Source organism: Periophthalmus magnuspinnatus, chromosome 6, assembly GCF_009829125.3.
Source record: "Periophthalmus magnuspinnatus isolate fPerMag1 chromosome 6, fPerMag1.2.pri, whole genome shotgun sequence".
NCBI lineage: Eukaryota > Metazoa > Chordata > Actinopteri > Gobiiformes > Gobiidae > Periophthalmus > Periophthalmus magnuspinnatus.
In genome coordinates, this window is record NC_047131.1 from 27,473,796 (window position 1) to 27,501,022 (window position 27,227).

The following is a 27,227-nucleotide window of genomic DNA, read 5'->3' on the forward strand; positions in this document are numbered from 1 at the left end:
TACTGTCAGTGGTGGATCAAGTACTCAGTTTTGTGTTTGTGTTATGTAAGTAAAAGCACAAATACAGAGGTAAAAAGTTACTAAAGTAAAAGTATCACATAAAAAACATCCACTTAAGTTAAAGTATTAAAGTATCTGTTTAAAAATAAGAGCAAAAGTAAAAGTATTTCACACAAGTGTTGTTAAATGTAGTGATATTGATAAAAAAAAATAAAAAAAATACAGATTTTGGTCAACCATAGGAATGCAAATCAATTTCTTAATTTTTCTGGTGAAGTTCGTGTTTTTATTTTTGTTTGCTCAAAGACGAAGTTTGAACTTGAACTCGAACACAAAATAACAAAAAATCATATGAAAAGTACTTTTTACTTTTCAGTCCAGATCAAAAATAAACTGGAGTAGAAAGTACAGATACCTGCTCTCAAATGTAGTGGAGTAAAAGTAAAAAGTATCCACTGTAAAATGTATGTCAGTTAAGTACAAATACCTAAAAATTCAGTACAGTATTTTACTTGTACTTTACATTGTTACTTTCCACCACTGACTGCATATTCTTCATTCAGTTTGTGTTAAAATGAACATAGCATTCAGTTGTCCCTCTTCTGCACTTCATTATAATAATTTTTCTTTTTTTTTTTTTAAGTTTGTAAAGCTGAAATGTCATTTTTAAATCCCAAATACACAATAATATTTACAATAATATACTTGAACATAATGATAAATATTAATATTCAGATAAGATAACGCCAGTTCCTAGTTTCAGCTTCAGCTTTACCAATCCCAAACCTACAATAATCCATCTACACGTCTTAGTAGACTGAAGGTGACCAGTTAGATCCAGACTAGCCCTAGTACCTTGCAGCTTTCTGCGGTGGAAGCGTGGCGATCCCAGAAAGCTGTTCTTGATGGTGTTGAGACGCGTCCTCCAGGGCAGTCCTCCGATGGACGGGCTGGGCGGCGGTGTCGGGGTGGGGGTCCCGGACGGGCTGTCCTTGGGCGTGTGCACCGGGGTTCCCTTGGGTGTGGGGAGAGGGCTTCCTCGAGGGGAGGGGTGCGGGGTGACCTGTATCAGGGGGATAGATTTGGGTGCATGGTCAGTAAAGGGGGGAGAGGCGACGGGTGCTACCGGGTGGAAGTGGTGCAAACGGATGGGCGATAAGGCAGGGGTCAGGGGCACGGAGAACTGGGGACCGGCCGCAAAGTAGGACCTTCTTCTCTGGGGGCTGTTGATGTAGGAGAATGGAACGTGTGTGGGGGTGGGAGGGGGTATGGGTCTGGACGGGGAGGAGGGGGTTGGTGGTACTGAGGACGAGGGTTGAGGCTGCGGCGGCGGTTGATCTGGCGACGCCGGTTCTGATTTGACCGCATCACTGGTCGACTCGGGCAGGGGGTTAGAGCGCGTGGCGTGGAGGGGTTTGGGAAGCGCGTTGGACCTAATTGGGAGCGTTTGGGTCTTGTTCAACGACATCGGGACTGGCAAGGAGTCGCAATCCGGGGAGAGGGAGTTGGGAGTGGAAATTCTGGGGCCAGCGCGAATGAAAAGCGGATCCGGAGAAGGGCACGGACTGGAGTTAGGGGACTGCGCCAGATCTGGGGACTGGGGCGGCACACAGAATTTTCGGACAGGCTGGGGTTATACGGATCAACGTGGACACACAAAAGCAGGAATAAGGAAGGAAAAATAAAGAAATACACCAAGAAAAGTGCAAAAGAACAAACCACACAAGGCAAAATGGAAATATCCAATTGTTCATATGCGCAGGAGAGGTTGAAGCATTACAGAGAAAAGAAAAAAGAAAGAAACATGCAGTTAGAGCATTCAGTGGCTCAAAGAATCGACAGGAACAAACAAAAACCGTAAGAAAACAACACACTCGCTCTGTTAAATCATAAGGGCTGGAGCAGGCAGGGAGGCAGACACACAAGTGCTAGACACACACCGCCAGCTGTGAAGACAATTTGTTTTTTTCAATAACAAAAGGTGGATTATAAGATCTCGCATCGCTATGAAATTTCCAATTCCTGTCAGCTATTTGTTGATATTGAAATCTAATAGTGAAATTGCCCGAACAATATAAGCAATAGAATGTTTCCTAAAGCTTCCCTGCACTTACGAAGGGACAAATGGGCAGAGATTACCGCCTACATGTTTTGGGTTTTTGTTGTTGTTTTTTTCACAGTTACTACAACACACACTTTTTGATCAAGGTGTTGCAAAATCAATTTTCTTTTCAGATGAGAACAAAAAGTGTGGTCCCTCTATAGGATCGCAGACTATAGTTCTCTTGAGCCCTGCTGAGGGTACCCAGCTGGAAAAGTTGAGCAAGGGGAGCGGGTTTTTGTTATCTGGGGCATTCCCTGAGCAGCTTTTTGGAAGGCTCAGGATTTTAGGAGCAGATCTTAGAAATCCCCCAGTATAATTTTGTAATATTGGTGCTATAAGGCATAATCGCACTGATAAGGGAAACAATACAGATATAGTCCTCCTAAAGAAGACCACATTCAGGTACATCTTTAAGGCTTATGATTTCTTAGGAAAAAACATTGGATCAGTTCTTGGAATACCACATTTTTAGGTGGTACTTGGTGCAAAAGATTGAGAACTACTAACTATTCCCATCTATTTACATTAACTTTTAATGTTTAACTTTTTTCTTTCCTGGATGATTTGTTTATTGCTCTTTTTACATTTTTAATATTTGTTCCGTAAAGCGTATTTGAGTGTCTTGAAAATCGCTATATAAACAAAATGTATTATTATTATTACTACTAAACTAGACTGATGCTATGCTGCACTGTGCTACACGCTTTAGGACTCTACAACAGCTTTACAGAATTAAAAATAAAGAAAATTTCGCCAAAACAATATATTTTGAAAGTGGATCATCGTTTTGTATATTGGAACATTTCTTGACATTCTCTAAAGCGCCGAAGAAACATGTTGAAAATATTCCCTTTGATTTGTAAGTGAAGATATAGTCGTGCTTTAAAGGTCAAATGTCTTTTCGACAGCGTAGTTGTGATGAGTGCACTTTTAACCCCGCGCACGTCCAGCTCTACACCTGCAGAAGGGGCGTACACGCATGCAGCCGAGGTCACACTTACCCGTGGGCTACTGAGAGGGCTGGTGGACAGACCGGAGGAGGCCCCGCTAATAGACCGCGACCTGTGGCAAGAACACACAGCACACAAACCGGTCAACATGCGAACAAGCTCAATGTTCCACTTAACACGTGTGCAGCTCGGAGGTTAGCAAAGCACTAAAGCATATGGCGCTAGTTTGCTACTGCTCCTCAGAAACACAACACCTAGAAACAGAACTAACACAGGCATTATTCGCATTGACTCGCGGGCACTCTCTCAAACCAATTATGCCGCAGAATGAGTTTTCAAATTTGTTGGTTAATTGCTCCACTTGGAAATCTATAGGCCAATTTACACTCTTAATAGTTTTAGTGGCTTTTTTGAATTGGAATACCTTGAGGGAGCGCAGCAAAAAACAAGAAAGAAACTAAAAAACTACACCGTGCATACAAGATTTGCAGTGTGTAGTGATTAGAATTTTACATAGACTATATATATAAATGGACATGGCTAACCCGCTAGTCGCTGCATTCCAAATAGGAAGTAAGCATGAGTGCACTTCCGGATCCGTCGACTCTGGCTCCAATTCACTTTCTATTGAAAAACTGTCCCTTATCTCTGTAAATGCTGCTGTCAAGTTTGTCATTTTGGTCTTAAAATGTTCGTATTAACCCGCTCTACATGATCCTGGTGTTTTTATTTCACTATTGTGTCTGTAAATCAAGATATGAACAGTAAAAATAGATAAACCAGCAGTGCAGGTGGGAAACATTACGTTCAACATCCTCGTTCAGGATTGGCTCTTTGGTTGCTATGATACTTGCAGTCGGAATTCCAAATATGGAAATCAGCTCCAAATTCGCCCCTATAACTGCTAGCCTCAGTGGATTTCATTTAACTGGAGTCGAACGCTAAAGGTGACGTCACACTCCCTTAGTCCACTTCTTTATACAGTCCATGGATGTTCATTGTTTGAAGATTTGAACTACTACAGTGATCATATTCAGTCCTCATTTCAAGCAGCACTATCTATCACTTCACTAGCAGATAACTGACTAAAATAAGACGACAGAAATTAAAAACATCTCAGATCAAAATTAATATTCAGACCGTGAGTTTTGAATCATTTACCCACGACAGTTTTTGCAAAGCGGAAATGCAGAGGGACATTTGGTTGTGTTCTATTTCTCATATTTTTCTCGCAGATGCCGTCAATAACCCCTGTGAGCGCAGGGCCGGCTCCAAAAATGAACAATCTGTCTCCATCAAAAACACACACACATACGCACGCACGCAAACACACATGTGCACGCTCTCATGCACATGCGCACACACACACACAGGGCTGTCAACACAAGGAAACAGCAGCTGCACACTGTCACAACACTGTTCCTGTTTGTCATTCAGACCAGAGTTACCCCCTCCTCGTGCGCCTCTTGTGCTCACTCCGTTTCATCACTCATGCATTTGGGAGCATAAACATTTGGAGGCAATGAATACAAGAGTTTGCACCCACAGGTAGAGCAGCACAGTCTAGTTTATCAATAAGATATCAGAAAGTTTAGAGCGGGTTTTGCAAAATGTACCAGGACACTTACAGGTCATGTTTAAACAAGAAAGTGGCTGAGTGGTTAGTGCTCTTGTATCACAGTAAAAGAAGGACCAAGAAGGTTCCCTGGGTACAAATAAAGATGTTATATGTAGTTTAGAGTTGTGTTTTTGTTTCCTTTCATACACACAAAGTAGAGCTGAGTTATAAAAGGAATCCCCCTGTATCTGTGTCATCAATACACCAAATTTGTTCCAAAATAAAGCGACAATTTGTGGGGAAGTAACACATTTTCTGAGTGTTTCCTTACATTTTTATTCACCAAATAATGCTGTGTAAATGTATGTCACACAACTAGGTAGATTTATCAGTCAAATCGAATGCATAATCATGTCAAAGGCACAGTATGTAACTTTCTGGAGGTGGCACGTCACTTACATGATTCTATGGAAGTAGAAAGTTAAACCGTCTCGAACATTCTCAATGGAGATAGATACATTTTATGCCATAACGTGGGTTGTTACAGCCAAAGAAACAATGGAAACAAGCAGGAGGAGGCCGTGTTATGCATTTTAACAGTCCAAATATGAATGAACACTTTTTTTTATACATTTTTTCTCCCCTCTGCTTAAAAGACAAGCAGCAACCAGAGGAGGAGTTTGTCTCTGGAGAGGATTTAGAATAGTCTGGAAAAAGCAGCAGCGCTAACAGCCACAGTGAGAGAAAGAAGAAAAAATAGCAAACACCCACACTTCAGCTATTTTTATCTGACTCCTACTGGCCCCTGCCTGCGTGGAGTGGATACATCACACAATGGTGCACACGAGTAGGAGACGATCAGACAGCGTTGGCCAAGCCTTCTCCATCTTCTCGGAGCAGCTGAGCAGACAGTTGCTATCATTCACGATTCTCAGAGACATGCCCGTACTGTTGTGGCTGCATTGTGTATGCAGTCAATTGCGCTAACGCCAAATACGGTGCATCCTTGGGCCGGTTAGGAGCATATTGTGGAAGCCTCCAGGCATCTGCTGGTGTTGGAAGAGCGGCCCTATAGACGCTAATGTTACAGATGGCGGTGCAGTACAGTAATGGGCTGTCAGTGCTGAGCAGTGATTTCATAGGGATGATAAATGGCACTTGACAAGAGTGTTATTTATGGGGAAAAGGCAAATGACACATAGCAGTTATCTTGGCAACATTCTGTGGTTTACATATGAGAAAAATGGGAAAACTGGGAAGCAAAAATCTGAAGAGCTACTATGTAACTTTTCTAGAGGAGAGTCCGCAGCTTGACACTGACTCGAGTTTAATGCCATTCTGTGAATCATTCATCTATCTCCATACAGACCACACCACAATAAGACTTCATGTTTAAAAGGTACATTTTCGTTGTGAAAACACTAGAACAGTTTAATGACATACTTGTGGACATTCCCAGCAAAGGAACATCTCCATGGAGACAAGCAGGTAGCGGGCCCCTCACCAGAAAAGTCCCATGATATAATTTTAACAAAATAATTCTGGAATATTCAAATTCACTGATATAAGAAGCGTTTTGGGCATCTGCTCTGGATGCCTCCCGGGTAAGTTCCAGCGGAAGGAGGCCCCAGGGAAAACCTAGGACACGCTGGAGGGACTATGCCTCTTGGGTAGCCTGGGAATGCCTTGGGGTCCCACCGGAGGAGCTGGAGATAGTGTCTGAGGTGAGGGAAATCTGGGAGTCCCTACCTAGATTGCTTGTTTGAAATTTCCATCTTCATTCCCTTCTGTTTCAGCCATCCAAGCTAAAAACAGTATTTTTGTGATATTTGTGGTTAGGTAGTTCTGTATATATAAATTAAAAATACTTTCATGTTAATTTTCATTGATTACTGGAACTTACAAATGGCAATAATATTTCAGTAATCAAAAAGATGCAGGTTGTTTTGAGGTAAACAAAAAAAAAAAAAAAAGTTAAGATTGATTTGACGTATCACAGCCAGTTATAACATGTGTGTAATGAATAAATAATGCTCTGGCAACTTCACTTTGGTCTTTGGTCTATTATCCATCAGTCTATCAGGCTAACTCTGTGCCTGGTCAGAGGCTGAGCCACACATCGGGGGTCTGATGTTGAGCTGGAGGGGTTGGATCCGATACAAGAGGTTTTGGGCTGAGAATGTGGAGTGGAATAAAATAAACAAGAGAGAACGGAGACGGTGGTGCCAGGAGTCAAACACAGGACCTGCAGCGGCCAAAACCATTCAAAACAATGGATTTCCTGCAGTCGTGTTGGGCAAAGGGAGAGTCACATTTTCTGTATTTAAAATCTAAGTAACTTGTGCCATTCATTTCGCTCCCATTTTTCGCTCATTTTCTATGGAGTTTTTATTATTTTACTAGCTCAGTTGGTGTTTGTCCACTGAAAAAATGTGATAAATAACCCGGTGCTCTTAGGCTATTTATAAGTCAATCTGTGTAATGTAAAGCTAAAATACTTTCTTATTTTAGGCCAATTTGAACGCTCCCAATACTTCCTGCTTCCAATACCACCAACAATGTCCAGTGCCAATAATGTTCAAAAATGATTGTAGTATTTTGAGGAGACACATGATTTAGTTCTACTTAAAATGAGAATCAACGTATATCAATCAAGAGTCAGTGCTGCGATCAAAATACTCTCACCAAATTCAATCGCATTTGGAAAAGTATTCTGTCAAAATGGTTCAAAGACAGTCGGCTCCCTGACTCCCTCTGATCTCAACTTCAAAATGTGTCCAGTCCTGTCAACAAAAGTTTTCTGCTGAAGAGAGATAAGGTCCAGACTAAAGGGAAAAGAATCTGGGGAAGAATTTAATCAAGTGTTGGATATGAGACCACAGAGAGGCTGGGGAAAACATTTTAAAAAGTTAAGATGGGTAAAAGATTAGTAATAGATTGAGTATTATACCAAAAGGTTGTCTCATTATGTCTTTACAGTGGAACATTTCAAGCAAAGCAGTGACATATCCATGAAGCACAACCACAGACTGTATATATTAATGGACATAGTTAACTTTTCTCTCTTCTGGTATTTGTTATTTTTTGCCATTAATGTTTTTAGTAGGACTCGTGGGGTATTACTTTTGATAAATCAGTTGGTATACCGTGTATTGCCCTCTGTCTTCAATAAAAAACAGCAGCATCTCCATATTAGCATAGCAATTTGACACAAAGTTGGGGGGCCGTGAGGGACTGAAGGTCAGCTGCACATGGGATCCCACAAGATAGAAAGGCAAAGGTACATAATGATAGGGATTTGGGCTACACACTAGCACTAGTGGGCTATAAACAAACACAGATTCAAAATAGCACTGCAGAAAGATGCAGGGGACCTTTGGAATAACTCTCCCATTTACTCTCATTGAGATTTATACGTCAGCTTAAAGGTCACATGTGATAAGGACTCCACTGTGATGTATGCAGTTTTATAAGACGGTAATGGCAGTGCGATAAAATGGAGATTGTAGAGGTGAGGATTTGGGGATTCAGCTCACAAAAAGAGGTGCTTTTCAAAAAGGATTAGACTTTCGGACCTGAGGGGAGTGAAAATCTTAAAAAAGATCTGAATCAAGCCTTGGTTCCGCTGAATAATCGATTATATTTCAGGTTTGAGTGACAAGATTTGATGCACGTGAGGTGTGATAATGAACAGTAGTAATAGTCTATTGAATATTGAAGTCAAAGTTACCCTGGGACAGACTGACTGAGACATGAATGCCATTCTGGCCAAGGGCAAATGGTACCTTTTTCATATTCCACTGCTCTTATGAGACACTGCCTTTTCCGTTTGTAGAGATAGACCTGTTGGCCGATATTCTCAGTTTGTGGCGTATCTGCTATCAGTCTTAAATCTCCAGCAGCGGCCGATATTTAGTTTGGCCAACAGCTGTCTCCATAAGCATAAAGAGCATATGCATAAAACTTTATTTAAACACTTTAGTCTAGAGAGGGCGCTGCAAAATGTGACTACACTGCTCTCTTACCCAGTTTGCAGTAAAACAAGGTCGTGGATGGGTTTGTGCTAAATTGAAGTAGTTAATTTGGGTAAAATGACTAAAATCTGCCCTATATATTGGCCCAAAAATATCAGTAGGGCTTATCGGCCATCGGTTTCTCTGGATCCTAAACAATTGGTATCAGCACTGGCCATGGAAAAGTCGATCTCTGATGATTTGTTTGCAACACAAAGCTGCGTATCACCTAAGATTAATTTGTGAACAAAGACTGTCTTTAGGTAAAACATAGTACAAATGTTTTTACATATATTCTATATTCTTCAGGTAACTGCTGTGACTTGATGTTTACCAAGACTGGATAACTGCATATTTTTATTGCATCAAAGTTGAGATTTGGTTGCCTGGGATCCAGAATACACACTTCTTCAATACTTTACGAAGATGTGAGTCTGATCACTGGTGAATCTCCCCGTTTCAAATGGGCATGATTGACAGGTGGATTAGCCAAACAGGGACACTCATGGTTAAACTCTGTTAATCTGAGGTGAGAGAACTTTGGTTTTATTTGTAAATCATAGGTGACCAATGAGCTCCTTTGTTCCACATGCGTCACTGAAAAACCAGATCTGACTGGATGATCACATGACATTTGATTTATGACGCAGCAGAGGATGTGGGGACCAGACTGATATCAATGTGTTTAAAAAATACAGAGAGACATCATTCTGGATATGACAGGAAAGAGATTTGGCCTTTACAAAACAATGCTAGTGCAAGTGGCAATTACAAAGATTAGGCCACTTTCTTACACGTTACCTGCTCTCAAATTTCATGCAAAGGCTTAAAACTGTTTTCTTTACAATGAGTATTCTTTACAAATGTGAGTAATATTAGATCATAATTCACCGTTGCTGGGGAAACCTCTTTGGGCATGCAAATTGGACTCCAGGACAACTCTGTAGATTAACTGTATGTTCTTCTGCACATTTATGTCTGGCAGATCTGAGGGCGTCTCCAACTCTGTGCCAATCTGCCTATCGTTAGTGAGATCAGGCCATCACCTCTCTACGATTCAATCTCCCCCGCTGTCACAAGTGTCAGCACCTCCGAGCTCAAACGCACCTCGCCATGATATATATTGGTTGTCGTAGCGATGGAGAAATAGATTTTAAAACCGCCTTCCTCCAGATTGAGGTGTGCGGTTGGATCTAACATTTTTGAAAATTTAAAAGTGCTATGTGCGCAAGTGTAAAGTAGGGCACAGTGTGAGAGAAAGTGATTATCAATGCATTAAGATTGTGAAAGGAAGTAATTGGGCTAATACCAAAAAGGCGATGGAAATAGAGAAGAGCTTAGAGTCTGAATTGCAAATGTGGAACTTTTACCCCTTTGAAAATTTAGCCAATTAAAAGTATCGGAATCTTGAAACTTATTTGTCACAAGGGGGAAAAAAAATGGACCCATGCATCGTTCCACAGCCCCAGTCACGTCTCTAGCTACGGGAGGTACACCTGGTGAATACCTTTCTTCTTTGCTGCGTTTTGAATTGGCCTCGGGGATCTCCAGGCTTTTACTGTACACTGATTTACTACAGAGAGATAAAGCGGGCAGAATGTCAAAGTGCTGATACCAAACTCTGTAAACTAGGCTGAAAAAAGTGAGAAAAACAAGTAAAAACTAAAAAAGGTTTTTGGAGATGTCATGTAAGTGCAGTAGAGCCAGAGGTGGGGTTATAGATTGTATTTACTCAGAAACAATTATCTAACCGCAAAATCGTCAACTGGACAAAAGATTTTAAGAGTTAATATGGTTCAAAACTCATCTAAGTAGCAGCAAAATGTTTTCACTCTTAAGCGGAGACACTATAGGCACTGCCACACTTTTACATTACAGTTTTAAGTGTAATTGTATAATTTGCGTACACTAACAGTCAAAAGTTTGGACACACCCTCTCATCCATTTTTTCTCTCTATTTTTACTACTTTATACATTTTTTATATATACAAGACATTAAATATACAATGTAACATATATGGAATTATGTTGCAATGAAAAAAGTTAAATAACTACTAAATATTTGTTTATATATTTTATTTTCAACCACCCTTTGCCTTCTTATTTTACTTTTTTCCTTGACATAATTCTATAAATATTGCTTCATATATTCCTTTATCTTTATTTATACAGGGGAACCAAATGAGAGCACTTGGACTCTCTTTTTCATGGGTGTCCTGTTCAAAATACAATGCAAAAAACATATAAAACATTTAAAAACAGATGCAGATGTGTGTTTAAAAGTTTGTTACCGGATTATTAAATTGCGATTGTGGCACCAAAGTATCCAATTTTGCTTGGCTTTGAAATGTATTCCATTTTTGTGAAGCAAAACAGCCAAAAGCACTTTTTCCCATCTCAGTTTTGGTGCAGTTTATCCTTAGCCTTATGCAGTCATGTGATCTGGTATTAAATGTTCCCGTATCAACGACTAACAAGCAGGTGTGTCCAAACTTGTGGCTGATAGTGTACGTTTATCTTTCAGCTCTCCCATGTATGACTTGTGCTAGATAAAAGTGCCCACTGAAGAATAATTTACTGCCCCCTACTGTCCCCACCTCTGGAACCGTCTCGTATTCATATTATCAACATTAGTACGACTGGACTATGACGCATTTCTCATGTAGGGAGCACAATCCAATGTACAGTATTAATTAACTATGTTTGGAGCCCACCTCTGTCCATGCTGTGTCATATCGATCGCCCTCCTCGCAGGAACAGGCGAGCCCCCATCCGTAACGCTCAGCACCTCCATAGACTTCCTTTCTGGTCTCCTCTTCCCGTGGCGGTTCAACATAGGGCTGTCCACTCTCTTCTTTGGTGGATCTAGCACAAAAATACCAAAAAATCCATTACCCACGATGCACCTGGTAACTTCACACACTGACGTAGGATCTGTTGTGTTTGTGAGCGATGTTTAGCCCTGATGGCCCTGACATTTAACTAATACTGAATAGCTAATGCCTCGCTTTCAGGCCTTGAACTAATGGCCAGGGCATTGACTGTATTGCGTTCACTCAAGAGGGAGTCTAATCATCAAAATGTCGCTATGGGAACACGCACAGCCGCTGTCAGTGAAAAATCAGACTGGAACAAGTGCAAGTTGAGTATCTCTTTATCAACCAGATCATTGGATGGAGAATAGTGTGAATCCTTTAGTTATATTTGGAATTTTTAACAAGAGTCAGGAGATTTATTGAGAATTGTTTCTATTTCGAAAAAGCAGAACCCTTCAAATGTTATCGGGCAAATGCTGGAAAAGATGGGCCATTTTACACAATCCATGGACAGGGGTAATTGTGAAATGTGACCTTGCTTTGTGTTTACTTGGTTTTCGAATCTTCTCTGAAACAAAAATGAACAAAAAATGGCGAATCTGCAAATGTTACCCATCTTTATATCTCAATGAGTCAACATTATTTCATGTAAACATTAGACCCCTGTTTAAGCCGTGACCACTGAATCAAGAGAGTACAAAATAAAATAAAAAACTTGAAGTCTGGCCAACTCGTAGTGAGTAAGTGATAATAAAACAGTGTCAAGAGGGAGCAGTTTTATTCATGGAGATACACAACCAGTCAAAGTTTGGACACACCATCTGATTCACTGTAAATGAATCTATTAAGTATTTTTTTGTATATTTTATATTCAAATCCTCAAAGTAGCTACCCTTTGCTTTGTCAAAAAATATTTAGTACATTTTTTTTCTTTACTACATTATTCCATATACCTTGTTTCATATATTTGATGTCTTTTGTTTGTATAAAATGTAAAAAAAAAAAAAAAAAAAACACTGAATAAGATGGTTTGTCCAAACTTTTGACTGGCAGTGTATCTTTAAACACCAGTTGAAAGCATGATTTTTGTTTAGTTTCTTTACTCTTAAACCTTTTGTTGAATACAAAAATGTGTCTCTCAAACATTGAGGTGAACTTGTTTCTTAGTAAGAATATGATTACTAGAACAAGCTTATTTTAAGATGTCCTCACTGCCACCTGTTACTTCTCTCAGCTAACAGTCCACCCCTTTATGATCTTGTATGGGCAGTATGTAGGATCAGCCTTCTATAGATAGTACATTTCTCAGTTCTATAAGTACAGGAGGCTCCTTTGTAATGTAACACATGTATCTGCTGTCTGTACTTCCTCTTCTGATATAGATAAAACTTCTTTCAACTCTGTCTGGTCGCTCACTTCCTTCACAATTACACCAGTCAAAAGTTCGGACACACTCTTTCATTCAGGTTTTTTTTGTTTTTTTTACTACCTTCTACCTTTTGGATACGTATAGAAGACATCAAATATATGACTCAAGATATATGGAATTCTGTAGTAAAGAAAAAAAAAGTTAAATAACTCAACAATCAAAGGGTGTGTCCAAAACGTTTGACTGACGGTTGTACTTTCAAAACAGAAAAAAAACAATCCTTTTCGTCGGTATTAATTGTTCTAATGTGAAATGAAAATAAAAACAACCACCTCATGAGTTTTTGATACTTAGAGTCTATAGTAAATGATGTACTGTACTGTTTTTCTTACCAACTTCATTGCGTGGAGGCAGATTCTGGTCCTCCTGACTGGGATACCTCTCCTTACGGTCCAGCAACAGGAAGTAGATCATCTTTTCCTGGTTGTCACTGGAAACAGAAGAGCAAAAAAAGATTAGCAATGTGTTCTAGATCAAGGTATATGAACATGAATCTGTATTGTGGCTTTTTTTTAACCCCAAAAATGAAAATAAAATAAAATAAAATAAAAACTTCTCTGGCCCCTAGTATTGGACAGGGCAGACAAAAGGGTAAACTAGGGTTAAAGCGTATGAGCTTAGAGTTTTGGTAAAGGTGAACTATGTAACTTTTTTAGTGCAGGGTCCAACAGTTTGTCTCCTGGGAGATGTTATTGCTTTTCCTAGAATGTTACACAGAATCAACAATGTTTATTTCTATGGAGCAAAGCATGAGACGCCACCGTGCGAAGTTAAAGGTCAGATTTGTGGAGAGTTCACTCATAGTAAGAATGCATGTTTTTCAAGTTTCAACCAATAAAAGAGCGATGTGTTTGATATCATTCTGGAATATTCTAGGAAAAGTAATAACATGGAGACAAGAAGAAAAGTTACTGGCCAAAAAAAAGTCGCCAACTTGATTTAACTAAGCAAATATGTTGGGGTTGCTGCAGTTGGTCCGGTCTAGGTTCAGCAACAGTCTGTGCTCAAAGAATGAGGTCAGCTGACACCTGAATATACTGAAGGACCAGGTTATTCCATCAATGGATTTTTTTCTTCCGTGATGGCACGGGCACATTCCAAGATGACAATGCCAGGATTCATCAGGCTCAAATTGTGACAGAGTGGATCAGGAGCATGAGACATCATTTTCACACATGGATTGTCCACCACAGAGTCCAGACCTTAACCCCATTGAGAATCTTTGGGATGTGCTGGAGAAGCTTTGTGCAGCGTCAGACTCGACCATCATCAATGCAACATCTTGGGGAAAAATGAATGCAACACTGGATGGAAATAAATCTTGTGACATTGCAGAAGCGAAATCGAAACAATGCCACAGGAATTGGTGCCGTAATCAAAGCTAAAGGCGGAACAACCAAATATTAGAGTGCGTGACCTTTGGTGGCGGCTTTTTTTTTTGGCCAGGCAGTGTATTTGCAGCAGAATTTTGAATAGAATAGAATTGTGCCCTTTCAATCCATCCATCCATCTGGGGCCAGGTCGCGGAGGCAGCAGCCTGAGCAGGGACTTTCCACACACGATTCATCCAGCTTTTCCAAGAGGATCCCGAGCCAAAAGACACAGTCCCTCCAGCGTGTCCTGAGTCTTCCTCAGGGCCTCCTCCCAGTGGGACATGCCCAGAACACCTCTCCAGGAAGCAGTCCGGGTAGCCCTTTCGTGTATTATTATTACTGAAGTGACACTTTGTGATTGTTTACTTCACCAAGAAAGACTCCCCAACAAGGCCAAGAGTTCAAATGAGTGTTGTAATATATGTGATGGATCATTAAATATCTTATTAGTTTTAAATGTGTTTTCGTAGCGATGACACAGCCATTTCTAAACAATATTGTTCCTCATATCAAGTTGTGATTTGCACTTGATCACGTATTGTAGCAGTAAGCGTTGGGGGGGGGGGTTCGAAAATAGCTAATGTTTGTTAAGCATGATGAAACCCCAAATCAAACTCAACAAACATTTTAATATGGCAATTCTTCCTCGTAAATACAATCTTAAAAAGTTCACACATCACGCCGTCATAGCAGACAATATAACTCAAATCTTTGCAAGTTCATGAAACAATCAAAACATCGCTTTTTACTTTTAAGTCTAAATGAGTAGCTTAATATCTTCAAGCCTGTGGGCCATTCGTTTGCATAAGCCAAAGGAGCACGGTTTGGCTGTAATAAAGACAGATTGGAGAGCAGTAGGAGGCAAAGAGACAAGGACCTGCAGCTTCAGCTAAAATCAAGCACCGAAAGCACATGGAGATTCCCCCCGTCCAGCACTATTACGGGCCGCTCCCAGGAGAGAAGAGCAGCGGAAGACACAGCGAGAGGGCAGAGTAGGGAAGGAAAAGCATTTAGGATTAAATAGAGGAGGAATGGGTTATGTTAAACACTGTAATAGCAGATAGGACGCTGACCAGACCTGAATTATGTTTAGAGTGCATGTGGACAACTTATTAAACTCACTCGGTAGAAAAAGATTGAGCAGCATTCTAATACGGCTATATAAAGTAAAAGATTGGATGGTGTAAGGTAAGAAAATAGTAAAGCACTGTATTTACCGGTAAGTGGAATTTTTAGATATCTGTACTTTTTACATTACTACATTTTACAGCAGATACTTTTTACTTCTACACTACATTTTGAACTGAAACATTACAGTATTTTTCATATGATTTGAGGGGTTATTTTTACTGTGTTCGTGGCAACATCCTGACTAAAGTTTTCGAGTTCAAGTTCCGGCTTTGAACAAACAAAAATAAATACACAAAATTCATAAGAAAAAATAAGAAATTTGATTCATGTTGTTACTGTTGACCAAAATATGTAAAATTTTGTATTTATATCACTACTTTTTTAACAAACTAATAACACTTTTTACTCTTAAAGTACATTTTTAAACAGGTGCTTAAATACTTTTACTTAAGAGAGTAGATTTTTATTTTATTTTTTATGTGATACTTTTACTTGAGTAACTTTTTGCCTCAGTTATCTGTATCTTTTCTTAGGTAAAAAACTGAATACTTCATCCACCGCAGTATAGTACTAAGCAAACCTACCCAGACACAGGAAGAACATGCAAAATCAGACACAGAAAACAAACACGGTCTAGTCTGGTAATCAAACCTGTGACCTCCTTGTTCTCCTCGTTCCATCTATAACCTCTGCTCTTTATTTTAAGGATAAACACATCATTATTTGCTTGAGCTATTTAATTCCCTTCCACAAAAAAAAGTTTATTTTGTAAAGTTTTGTCTAATATTTTGTTTCTCATCACGAAAAGTTACTTAGCATTTATGAACTCTGCCGTCTCTTGTTCTGCACGGCCTTGGAGAGTTAAAATCACCTCATTAGAGCGAAGGGAATACAAGAAGATCTTAGTCACGCTGGTGATTTGCATGTTTTATTTTGCAGCAGTGTCCTTCCTGACATGCAGTGGTGACACAAGATTCATAAGATCAGTTAAATTAACAGTTATTTAAGTATTATGATTAGATAAATATTTAGCAACAACGATGATGGGGATGAACTGCCAACTGTTGTATTAAAGGTGTGAAATTGTACCAACTGGGCTATGAATTATACACATGTTAAGGGAAAACAACTGAATAGTGTTCTATATGTACATTTCAATATTACACTCATTCAGAATATGTATGTATTTGGCAGATTTTATCATTTTATTTCTCAGTTTCCTGATTTGGCAGCTGCATTTCCCATCACAATCAAAGCCAGCCACAAGACTGTATCTGTACTTTCTACTCCTCTACATTTTTTTAACTGGACTGAAAAGGTAAAAAGTACTTTTCATATGATTTGTTGGGTTATTTTTACCGTGTTCGTGGAAACATCCTGAATAAAGTTTTCGTGTTCAAGCTTCGGCTTTGAGAAAACAAAAATAAACACACAAAATTCATAAGAAAACGAAAGAAATTGATTTGTATTGCTGTTGTTGACCAAAATATGTGTAATTTTTGAATCAAGATGTGTCTGGATTAGATAATGTGAAGTCTTTTTCCAGGACAATGATACGATGCACAAGTTGAAGGTTTGACCCAGCAACCGTCCCATTTATGAGCAATAAAACCACTACAATATCATCACCTTAAGTGTATTTTACCATATAAGTCGTGATCATTTATTTTTTACTACACCTAAACAGATGAACATAAACACCAAAACAGCCGAGATCCATCTGAAGCGCAATCCTCCCTGCATTCGGGCGCAAGGCTCAAGCGTGGGACCCTGTAAGTGCTTTGTGATAACACTTAAGTGATGTATGGCTTGTGTCATAGAAACTGACAGGCACAGTGGGTTTCATAAAACCCAGGCTAAAACACAACCGACTCCATGCAGCTCTCCTTCTCAGGCAGTCCCTCTTATCTCCGTCTCTCCCCCTCTATTTCATCACCTCACCCTTTCATCCCTCCTCACCTGTATAATTCCTGTTTCTATCTGCATTTCTTCTTCTACGACTGGCCGACTCGTTCCCATAACTCACTTGTCAGAGAGCAGGTCTTTCAGCAGTTTGTTTTTGTCCCTGAAACAGCCGAGAGAGTGCATGCTATCCAGGACGTCCGGGTCGATGTCGTCCGAGGAGGGGAGGCTCCGGATGGTCACCTTCCTGGGCACGGGCTGCTCCGGCTCTGGTTCGTTCTTGCCCCCACTGGGAAGAAATGTAAAAAGTCAGCAAATTGATAATAAGGACCAACACAGCATGGAGAGTGTACTGTATTATAACCTTAAACGGGGCGTGATAACAGGAAGTTAAGTGGAGCATATCGTAAAGGGCACTATGTAAGTTAATAATAGGCCAGAGCTAATGCTAATGGTATAATGACATTGGATTATATGGACACAGTTTTGCTCTTTCTGACAGTTTAGTCATTTGTAAATTCTCACATGAAGTACCTATCCAACAAGAGATCAACTGATATGTGTTTTTTCATGGCCGATGCCGATACCGATCGCTTAGAATACACAGAAATCAATGGCAAATAAGCTCTTCCGATATTTTTTGGGCCGATATATAAGGCAGATTTGTGCAGCTATCTCTTCGATTAAAGTGTTAATATAAAGCTTTGTGTGTGTTTTTTTAAGCAGAAGATCGACCCAAACAAAATATCGGCCTATGTTGGAGATTTAAAGCCGATACCTGATACAATAAAAAGGCCAAATATCGGCCAAATGATGTATCGGTCTATCTCTACCAAAAAACTTTCACTTACACAGTACCATTCAAAGGTCTAACATTACAATTTTATAGTTATTTGAAAATAATTTAATCTCTGTAACCATTATTAGAACATGGAACAGATTTCTGACAGCTTTAATAGACTCAGATTACAAAAGTAGAGTGAGATTACAAAAACTCAAATACCACAGTTTCATTCTGTATTAAGACATGGAACTATTCTGCAAAATTGTAATACTTGCATTTATTTATTATACTTAAAAATATGTGATGGAGCCCTTTCGAACTGAAAACCCACCTCTTCTCCCTGGCATTTAATACTTGATATCAGGATATCTGGGTGTTTCATTCTTTTGTAACTGTTTTATTGTTGTATTGTCCTTTGCCTCTGTATCGTATATCCGTATGTTTGTTTTTTGTTGACTTTAACTGAAGCATTTTGTGCAGCTGAAGTTGTATTTAAACGTGCTATATAAATAAAATGTAACTGAATTGAATTAAAAATCACAAATATTTTCAATATTTTGGACTAAACATGCCCTGGAAACACACATAACGCCTAAACAAACAGCCTAAGGACACTGTTTACACTTTGCACATACGAACAGCATTAATATTTAGAGCCTTATTTATTATCAAAGAGTCTTTAGTGAAATATTTACTTGCTCTGAGTTTATAGTGCACTGCATAAAAAAGCTTTTAGTACTCACTTTAGTATGTATGTAGAATTAGCACCATCAGGGTAAGTGTCAATGTCTCATTTTACTTCAGCATTTTTATGTCCTCTATAAATTCTTGAGGACATAGATTTTAAAATAACGGCTCTGTTTAACAAAGCGTGCTAATCTAAGGACATGTTATGCACTTTTAAGATAATAGAATATGGTTAGTGCTAGTGGTGGAAGGTAATGGAGTAACAGTAGTAAAGTATGGTACTTAAGTAGAATTATTAGGTATCTGTACATTACTTAAGTGAATTTTACCATGGATACTTTTTACTTTTACTTCATTACATGTACTTTTCATATGATTTGAGGGAGTATTTTTATGTTTGTGGTAAAATCCAGACTAAAGTTTTTGAGTTCAAGCTTCAACTTTGAGCAAACAAACATAATTACACAAAATTCATAAGAAAAATCAAGACTCCTATTGCAACTGTTGACCAAAATATGTAACATTTTTCAATCAATATCACTACATTTAACACCTTTAACAAATTAGTAGAATTATTAAGTATCTGTACATTACTTAAAGCAATTTTACAGTGAATACTTTTGACTTTTACTTCACTACATTTGAAAGCAGTTATCTGTACTTTTCATATGATTTGAGGGGTTATTTTTACGTTTGTGATAAAATCCTGACTTAAGTTTTCTGTGTTCAAGCTTTGGCTTTGAGCAAAACAAAAATAAATACACAAAATTCATAAGAAAAATTAAGAAATTGCTTCATATTGTAACTGTTGACCAATATATGTATCATTATTCAATCAATCATTACTACATTTAACACTTTTAACAAATAACACTTGTGTGAAATGCTTTTAGTTTTTACTCTTAAAGTACATTTCTAAACGGATACCTAAATACTGAGTAGATTGAGAAGATTCTTTCACGTGATACTTTTACTTGACTAATTTTTTCCCTCTGTATCTGTACTTTTACTTAAGTAACACAATCAAGTACTTCATCCACCCCTTCAGCTCTATTTCTTTGCTCTATTCCGTGGGCTCGACACACAAGCTTTGATCACATATTTTTGGTATATTCTCATTCAATCATGATGCAAATTTGGGTCAACGAGCTTCCAGCCTGAGTCATTCTGTGCCACTGTGTAATCTCCATGTGGATTATATTTCCATTTTTGGCTCTAACGCTGCCATGTATTTTCCAGATGCTCGTCTAATACTGTTGCCTCACCCTTTTTCCCCCGTAGACTTCTTGTCACCTGGTTTAACAAATGGCTCTGCGCTCAAAACTTCCATGACTTTACTTCTATAGACTAATCCCCACGGAAACTCTACAATATGACTGTGACCTACATCTCACCCTATAGTCACAGCACAGTTCAAGTAAAAATAGTGTGTTTTTATTTCCCTGTTGAGATGGCACATGGAAACTGCAGTTAACACAACGCTATAGCTTAAAATGTTTGCTGTCACTTGTCAAATTTTAGCTCCACTTCAGGAAATGTTTGCAGGTCCATTTAAAAAAAAAAAAAAAAAAAGAAATTATTTTGAAATGGGTGTCTACTAATACAATCACCACAATAAATAAATAAATAAATAAAAATAAATAAAAAAATAAATAAAAAAATAAATAAATAAATAAATAAATAAATAAATAAATAAAAATAAAACTGCAACAAAACAAAGAATATGTCCATATCAGATACTAAACCTGGTCAAAACTGGCTGTTTGGACCCAAATTCAAAAGGAACTAAACCATGTCTAAACCAGGACTAAACCAGGTCAACTAAGAGAATATCTTCACTTAAAAACAAAACCAAGTCAGATGTTACTTTCAAAAACTTCTTACTTATGTCATGTGAAGACTAGTAAAATCCCTACTACCATCTCTAAATAATAATAAAAAAAAAAAAAGACTAGGAAGCAGAATGTATTCATTTTACAATTCACTTAACATAAACATAACAGACAGATCTCTAAATAAACTCAATTCAACTAAGTAGCACTCATAGACTGTACATATAAATGGACATAGTTAACCTGTGTTATTTCTTTCTTTACCTAAAATCTTTACTTGTATCGTTATGGATCTTTTTGACCTAACCTCCGTAATATCATCTGTTGTTATGCACGAGTGTATCTCTTGTTTGTGCATCTAGGGACCTCCAGCCACTTTGACTAGACTAAACGGGTACGATTGTTTTGATGGTATAAATACACTGACTGTATTTTCATTTGTCAGCTGTGGGCGAGACAACACTATCAGGGACAACTGCTCTTTGACGATTGTGCACAATTGATCTGGTAAACCAGACTTTTTGATTCTCTGTTGATTTTATATGTTTAAGATTTATACTATTAAAAATTTCACAACACCTGCTCGCCGCCACGTTCCAAATAGGAAGTGATCATGAGCGCACTTCCGGCTTCATTAACTCTGGCTGCATTTCACTTTATATTAGAAATCTGTTGCCCCTCTCTCTGTAACTGCTGCAGTAAGCCTCGTCATTTTGGTCTTAAAATGTTCGTATTAACCAGCTTTACATGATCCTGGTATATTTTATTTTGTTATTGTGGTCAGAACTCAAGATATGAACATTAATAACAGACAAATCAGGCGCCGTCTTACCCCAAGGTTGCTCCCACTAGCGTTAGCAACAGGTTTGACAGCGTTACTAAATGCTCGCTCCCTGCTAAACCAGCGGTGCGGGTGGGAAGAGGCGTTACCTTCAACAGCCTCACTCCGGATTGGCTCTTTGGTTGCTATGACACTCTCGGTCGGAATTCCTAATACGCAACTTGTCACCAAATTCGCCGCTATAACTGTTAGCCTCAACGAGCTTCATTTGACTGGGGGACGTCACACTCCCTTAGTCCACTTCGTTATACAGTCTGCAGTAGTACTAGTAGATTTAACCCTGGTGAGGAGCTGTCCTTTCAGCACCACACCTGTCCCATCTGCCCCCGCTAGCAAACATAAAACCTGCTCACGTAAAATCGCACTGCTTGATTCCGATGCAAGTTTAATCATTCACCACTATCGCCGCGGAGACAGTCAGGGGACCGCACTCACCGTATTAGTTTTCTCTCACGGCGCTTGTCTCCTCTAGTTTTCTTTTATCAAGTCTGCCTGTCTGTTTGCATGATATTTTACAACACAAAACTAACGCTGCTCTCTCATCGGACTACCATTCATTTCCCATGATTCATTGCTGTGTTTGCGCTGTTGGGACAAGTGCTAAATCAGATGTAAATGAATGAATGACATCGGGAGCTGAAAACATGGTTTGGGACTCGGGACACTTGTCATATGTCATACAGTGTCCCACGGCTAAGAAAGAATGACATTAATGGCTGTTTTAGTCAGAAAGTTTGGGGCGATATATGGTCAAAAAAGTTCCAAAACATATTCAGTGAAAGTAAATTTTTAAAACCACATTGGGATTTAAAAGACAACAGCAAGTAAGCAATTTCAAGTGTATGAATAACCTGTTGTATCTCTGCTTTGTTTGTTCGATCTTTCCTCTGTGGAGTTACCCATACATTTTGAAGCAAAGCACTATTGTAAATCTGCGCTGTTGTAATGAAATTGGACAATCTCTGTTGTTTGGTGAACACTCACACTATTTTTATGCAATTTATCCCAGAGATGGCAGGGGGAAGATGCAGGACGCGTTACAGCTAAAAAACAATAGCTGCTCTTTAAGTAGGAGGAAAGAAACCCTGTCTGAGCATTTTACAATACACTACATGCTATATAATTAGCCCAAACTGTTTTTATTTATTTGTTTGTCTTTATTTATACAGGGAAAGCCCGATGAAAGCGCTCAGACTGTCCTTTCATGGCCACCCTTTTCCAATACAGAAAAACAAAAACAATACAAACCAAAAACAAAACGAATAAGTGCATTTTGAAGTCTGTTTTTAAATAATGTATGTCTTCCGAGTGCAACCAGATCTAAACCAGGTCTAAAATAAGGACTATGTCAGATTTAAACCAAGGCTAAACCAAGACTATGCCAGGTCCAAACCAGGACTAAAACAGGAATCTAAACCAGGGCTAAAACAGGACTATTCCAGGTCCAAACCAGGGCTAAGACAGGACTATGCCAGGTCTAAAATAAGGACTATGTCAGATCTAAACCAGGGCTAAACCAAGACTATGCCAGGTCCAAACCAGGACTAAAACAGGAATCTAAACCAGGGCTAAAACAGGACTATTCCAGGTCCAAACCAGGGCAAAGACAGGACTATGCCAGGTCTAAACCAGGTCTAAAACAAGGACTATGTCAGATCTAAACCAGGGCTAAACCAAGACTATGCCAGGTCCAAACCAGGACTAAAACAAGACTATGCCAGGTCCAAACCAGGGCTAAAACAGGAATCTAAACCAGGGCTAAAACAGGACTATTCCAGGTCCAAACCAGGGCAAAGACAGGACTATGCCAGGTCCAAACCAGGGATAAGACAGGACTATGCCAGGTCCAAACCAGGTCTAAAACAGGACTATGCCAGGTCCAAACCAGGGATAAGACAAGACTATGTCAGGTCCAAACCAGGGCTAAAACAGGGTTAAAAATCTGAAAAATAGGACTACATCATCACTGCAATAGATCCAAACAAGGACAAACCCAAAAGAGGGCAAAACGTGTATTAATTTGACCACGTACCACAGTTTGAGAATCGCTGGTCTAATAAAATAAACACAAGCTAATTTTGTCATTATTGTTCACACAGGATAGTATTATAGTATAAATAAACCAAGTGATTAATGAGAGCATCAAACAAGGGCACTCCACGTTGTTAAAGTTAAACATCAGCCCAGGAAGATCATGTAACTCCAACCTTAGCGTTTTCCTTTCTCCACCTCTCCCCGCTCATTTGACCATATGTGCACTTCCTCTGCAGTTTACCCCGTCACCCCCCGCCACCCCCTCACCCCCCCGGAGTCACGCCTCAAATGCACTGCTCACATACACGCCATTTATCATGAGGACGCAGGCTCTCTCAGGCTACAGAGCAGACAGGGAGAATAAACAGTGTCGAAGGTATACTCACATGTACCACGTGTGCTTCTGGATCTGCTCGAGCTGTAACACACAAGACACAAGGAAGAGACAGTTAGTTTTGTTATGTTCAGAGACGGGGAGCACTCAGGCACATCTACTTCAATTTATAGGTTGTATATTATGCGAAATGGACTCTTGTGAGCTTTAAGTCATGTTATAATGTTGTTCTCTCCTCCAAAACATGTTGTTGAGTTGTGTTTTGTTTCATTCACACATGATTTTTATTATTATTATTAGTCTGTCTACATCTCCAAAGCTCAAAATGCTCTGTTCTACCTTATGATGACTTCAATACATTTGAGAGCAGGTATCTGTACTTTCTACTCCACTACATTTTGTACTGAACTGAAAAGTAAAAAATACTTTTCATATGATTTGAGGGGTTATTTTTGCCAAGTTTGTGGTAATATCCTGACTAAAGAGTTCAGAATAAAAAGTTCAAGCTTTGGCTTTGAGCAAACTAAAACAAAAACACAAAATTGAGCAGAAAAAATAAGAAATTGATTGTACTTGTATACTGCTACTGTTGACCAAAATATGTATCATTTTTAATCAATATCAATAAATGTATACTTTAACAAACTGTGTGAAATACTTACTTAATACATGTGATACTTTTACTTGAGTTTTTTGCCTCTGTATCTGTACTTTTACGTAAGAAACAAAATAGAGTAGTTCATCCACCACTGGTTTTCAGACACTACACTTTTACTACTTGAGTAATCTTGTGTTTGAAGAAACAGTTGAGTCAAAGTTTTGGTTAAAACTTCCCATTGTGTTTAACTGACAACTTTTTTTATGTTGACAATATAATCAGATTTAAACATTTGTGCGACAGTTACTCTTCCCCAAATACTTTTTAATGTTACTTGAGTAATTTCTTGCATAACTATTTTGTACTTTAACTTGAGTAATATATTTTTTTGCTCTTACTTACAATATTTATCTGCTCTATCCATGTCTGGCTATTTAATAAAGCCAAAAATGTAAACAAATTAATAATGATGTTGTATCTGTCCAACACGTTTCATATTTCTTCCCAACATCATGAAAAAATACTTATGTTATATTTTATTACTGACAGAGATGGAAGGGATGGAAAAAAAATCAAGTTGACAGAAAGGTTTTAATTACCTCAGCATCAATACTGACATAATGAGTTTTGTTACAAGCCAAACCGATTTCTATTGATAACCCTGATGAATAGTGTGAAAGAAGGAAATTGTCAAGAAAGTAGTTGTTTGTCTCCAATGACCTCATGGTGTGTGCTGTGTTTTGATCGCGTTGTGTGGAATTATGAGCAGCTATTCCCTATCCTCAATACAATTTACTCCCACGAGAGACAAAGACAGCAACCATAGCCATATGCTTTCCCATTTACCCGAGGTTAATAGCTTTTCTGACTTCTAAAAGTAAAGACCTCAAAGAAATTAGATTGACTTCTAGTGGAAAAAACACAGAAAGAATGGTGAGAATCCACTCATTTTTTTTTTTTTACCAGGAGAGTACTTTGTGCAGTATATGGCACAGACTAATCATTTTCTTAGACCAAAACCGATTTTTAAAGGAATTCATTACAGTCTAACAGCTCGCTCTACCAATCAGAGCTGCAGGTCTTACGTCATTTAGTCCATTAATTGGTCAATGGTGTCTTTGATGGCCAACGTTGTAATTAGTCAAATAATTATTATATTATCAGATTATAATGATTTATGTGGAGCACGGCAGAAAGAAGAATCAAGAAGTGAGGTGGCTGGAGTTTTGGGGTGAGTCATGAGCTTAATCTCTTTTTACATTTATGAAAACATTGCTTACTTGCACTGTTCTGTATGCAGAGTTATTATCTTGTGAGTTTGGGTCAGATTATAGAGATACTAAATAACAGTGGTCAGGAGGTGTTGAAAAATAACTTGCTTTTTGCTTCATGTTTCTTGTGATTAGATGTTAGTAATAATGGCGGTCATTTAACCAAACAGTCAGCTAGTTTCAGGGCGAGTTTGTGTGAAATGGACAATACGGACGTGGGCACGGACCTGTGTGTTTAAGAAGCAACAGCGTTAAAGGAATAACAGGACAATTAGATGTGTGAAGGAACAAAACAGGACTATACCAGGTTCAAATCAGGGCTAAAACAGGACTATGTCAGGTCCAAATCATGGCTAAAACAGGACTATGTCAGGTCCAAATCAGGGCTAAAACAGGACTCTGACAGGTCTAAGCCAGGACTATGCCAGGTCCAAACCAAGGCTAAAACAGGACTATCTCAGGTCCAAATCAGGGCTAAAACAGGACTATGTCAGGTCCAAATCAGGGCTAAAACAGGACTCTGACAGGTCTAAGCCAGGACTATGCCAGGTCCAAACCAAGGCTAAAACAGGACTATCTCAGGTCCAAATCAGGGCTAAAACAGGACTATGTCAGGTCCAAATCAGGGCTAAAACAGGACTCTGACAGGTCTAAACTGGACATGGACGCACCTGTGTGTTAACGAAGCAACAGCGTTTAGGGAATAACGGGACAATTACACGTGTGTGGAGGAACATGTGGCTGTTCTGGACCTTCTCAGCTTCAGGTAAATACAAGACGTTTGTTTCCGGAAAGACGTGGTTTTGATTTGCATCTGTGAGAGGTGAGTACGGTCCTAGCAGGGCTGTGTCTAAGGGGACGTTTGTGACACATGAGGCTATATTATGAGTGCACCTGTCTGACCAAGAGCACCTGTCTGACCCAACCACCTGTTAGTATCTCTTCATGAACGCACATTTTGTGTAGTAAGTGCATTGCACATCTGTAGAGCTGCCATATGTCGCTCTTATGGTTTCTAGATGCATAATAATAATTAGATAACCATAGTATTGAAGGCTCAGCTGCATAAATGAGGCAAAGGACAAATCTGTGAAGAAACAAATTGCCCAATGACCAGCCCTGTTTGTGCAGACGAGGTGTCAAATACAGCCCAGTATATACAAATATTAAACTATGTAGGTCTAGGCTTCTCTAATTTGACTTCAAAATGGCTCATTACGCCTTTAATATGTCAGTAAAAAAAGAAATATACTAATTTACAATGTAGTTTGTATAAAAAGTCGCGTTATTACATTGCTATCGACTAAATATTGATGTCCACCTCAAGTCTGCTTGCCCACCCATAAAAGTCACCGCGTGCTACTGCTAAATCGTTTTTAGAGCTTGCAACATGCCTAATTGAATCTAATCGAATTGACTCACAGAACTTTATTCAAACAATAATTTCTTTAATCGACTATAGCGCCGCTAACACATAACCTAGATCAACAGGAGTGCACAATAGAAACACTGAAGGAATAACAGAGACATATTTATGGCACCAATCCAGAATCACCCTGAAACAGAATAC

At 38.9% G+C, this 27,227-nt stretch overlaps 1 protein-coding gene across 2 annotated transcripts in view; it reads right to left on the reverse strand.

Moving 5' to 3' along the window:
- Positions 1-27,227, reverse strand: part of LOC117372256 (serine/threonine-protein kinase BRSK2) — a 240,108-nt gene that overhangs the window by 12,676 nt on the left and 200,205 nt on the right. For both annotated transcript variants that reach the window (XM_033968031.2, XM_033968030.2), the window contains exons 9-14: positions 23,841-23,872; positions 17,401-17,565; positions 13,203-13,300; positions 11,340-11,490; positions 3,106-3,166; positions 856-1,063 (exon numbers count right to left, since the gene is read on the reverse strand). In XM_033968031.2, the coding sequence (XP_033823922.1) occupies positions 856-1,063; positions 3,106-3,166; positions 11,340-11,490; positions 13,203-13,300; positions 17,401-17,565; positions 23,841-23,872 (715 nt within the window). The remainder of the gene's footprint in view (positions 1-855; positions 1,064-3,105; positions 3,167-11,339; positions 11,491-13,202; positions 13,301-17,400; positions 17,566-23,840; positions 23,873-27,227) is intronic.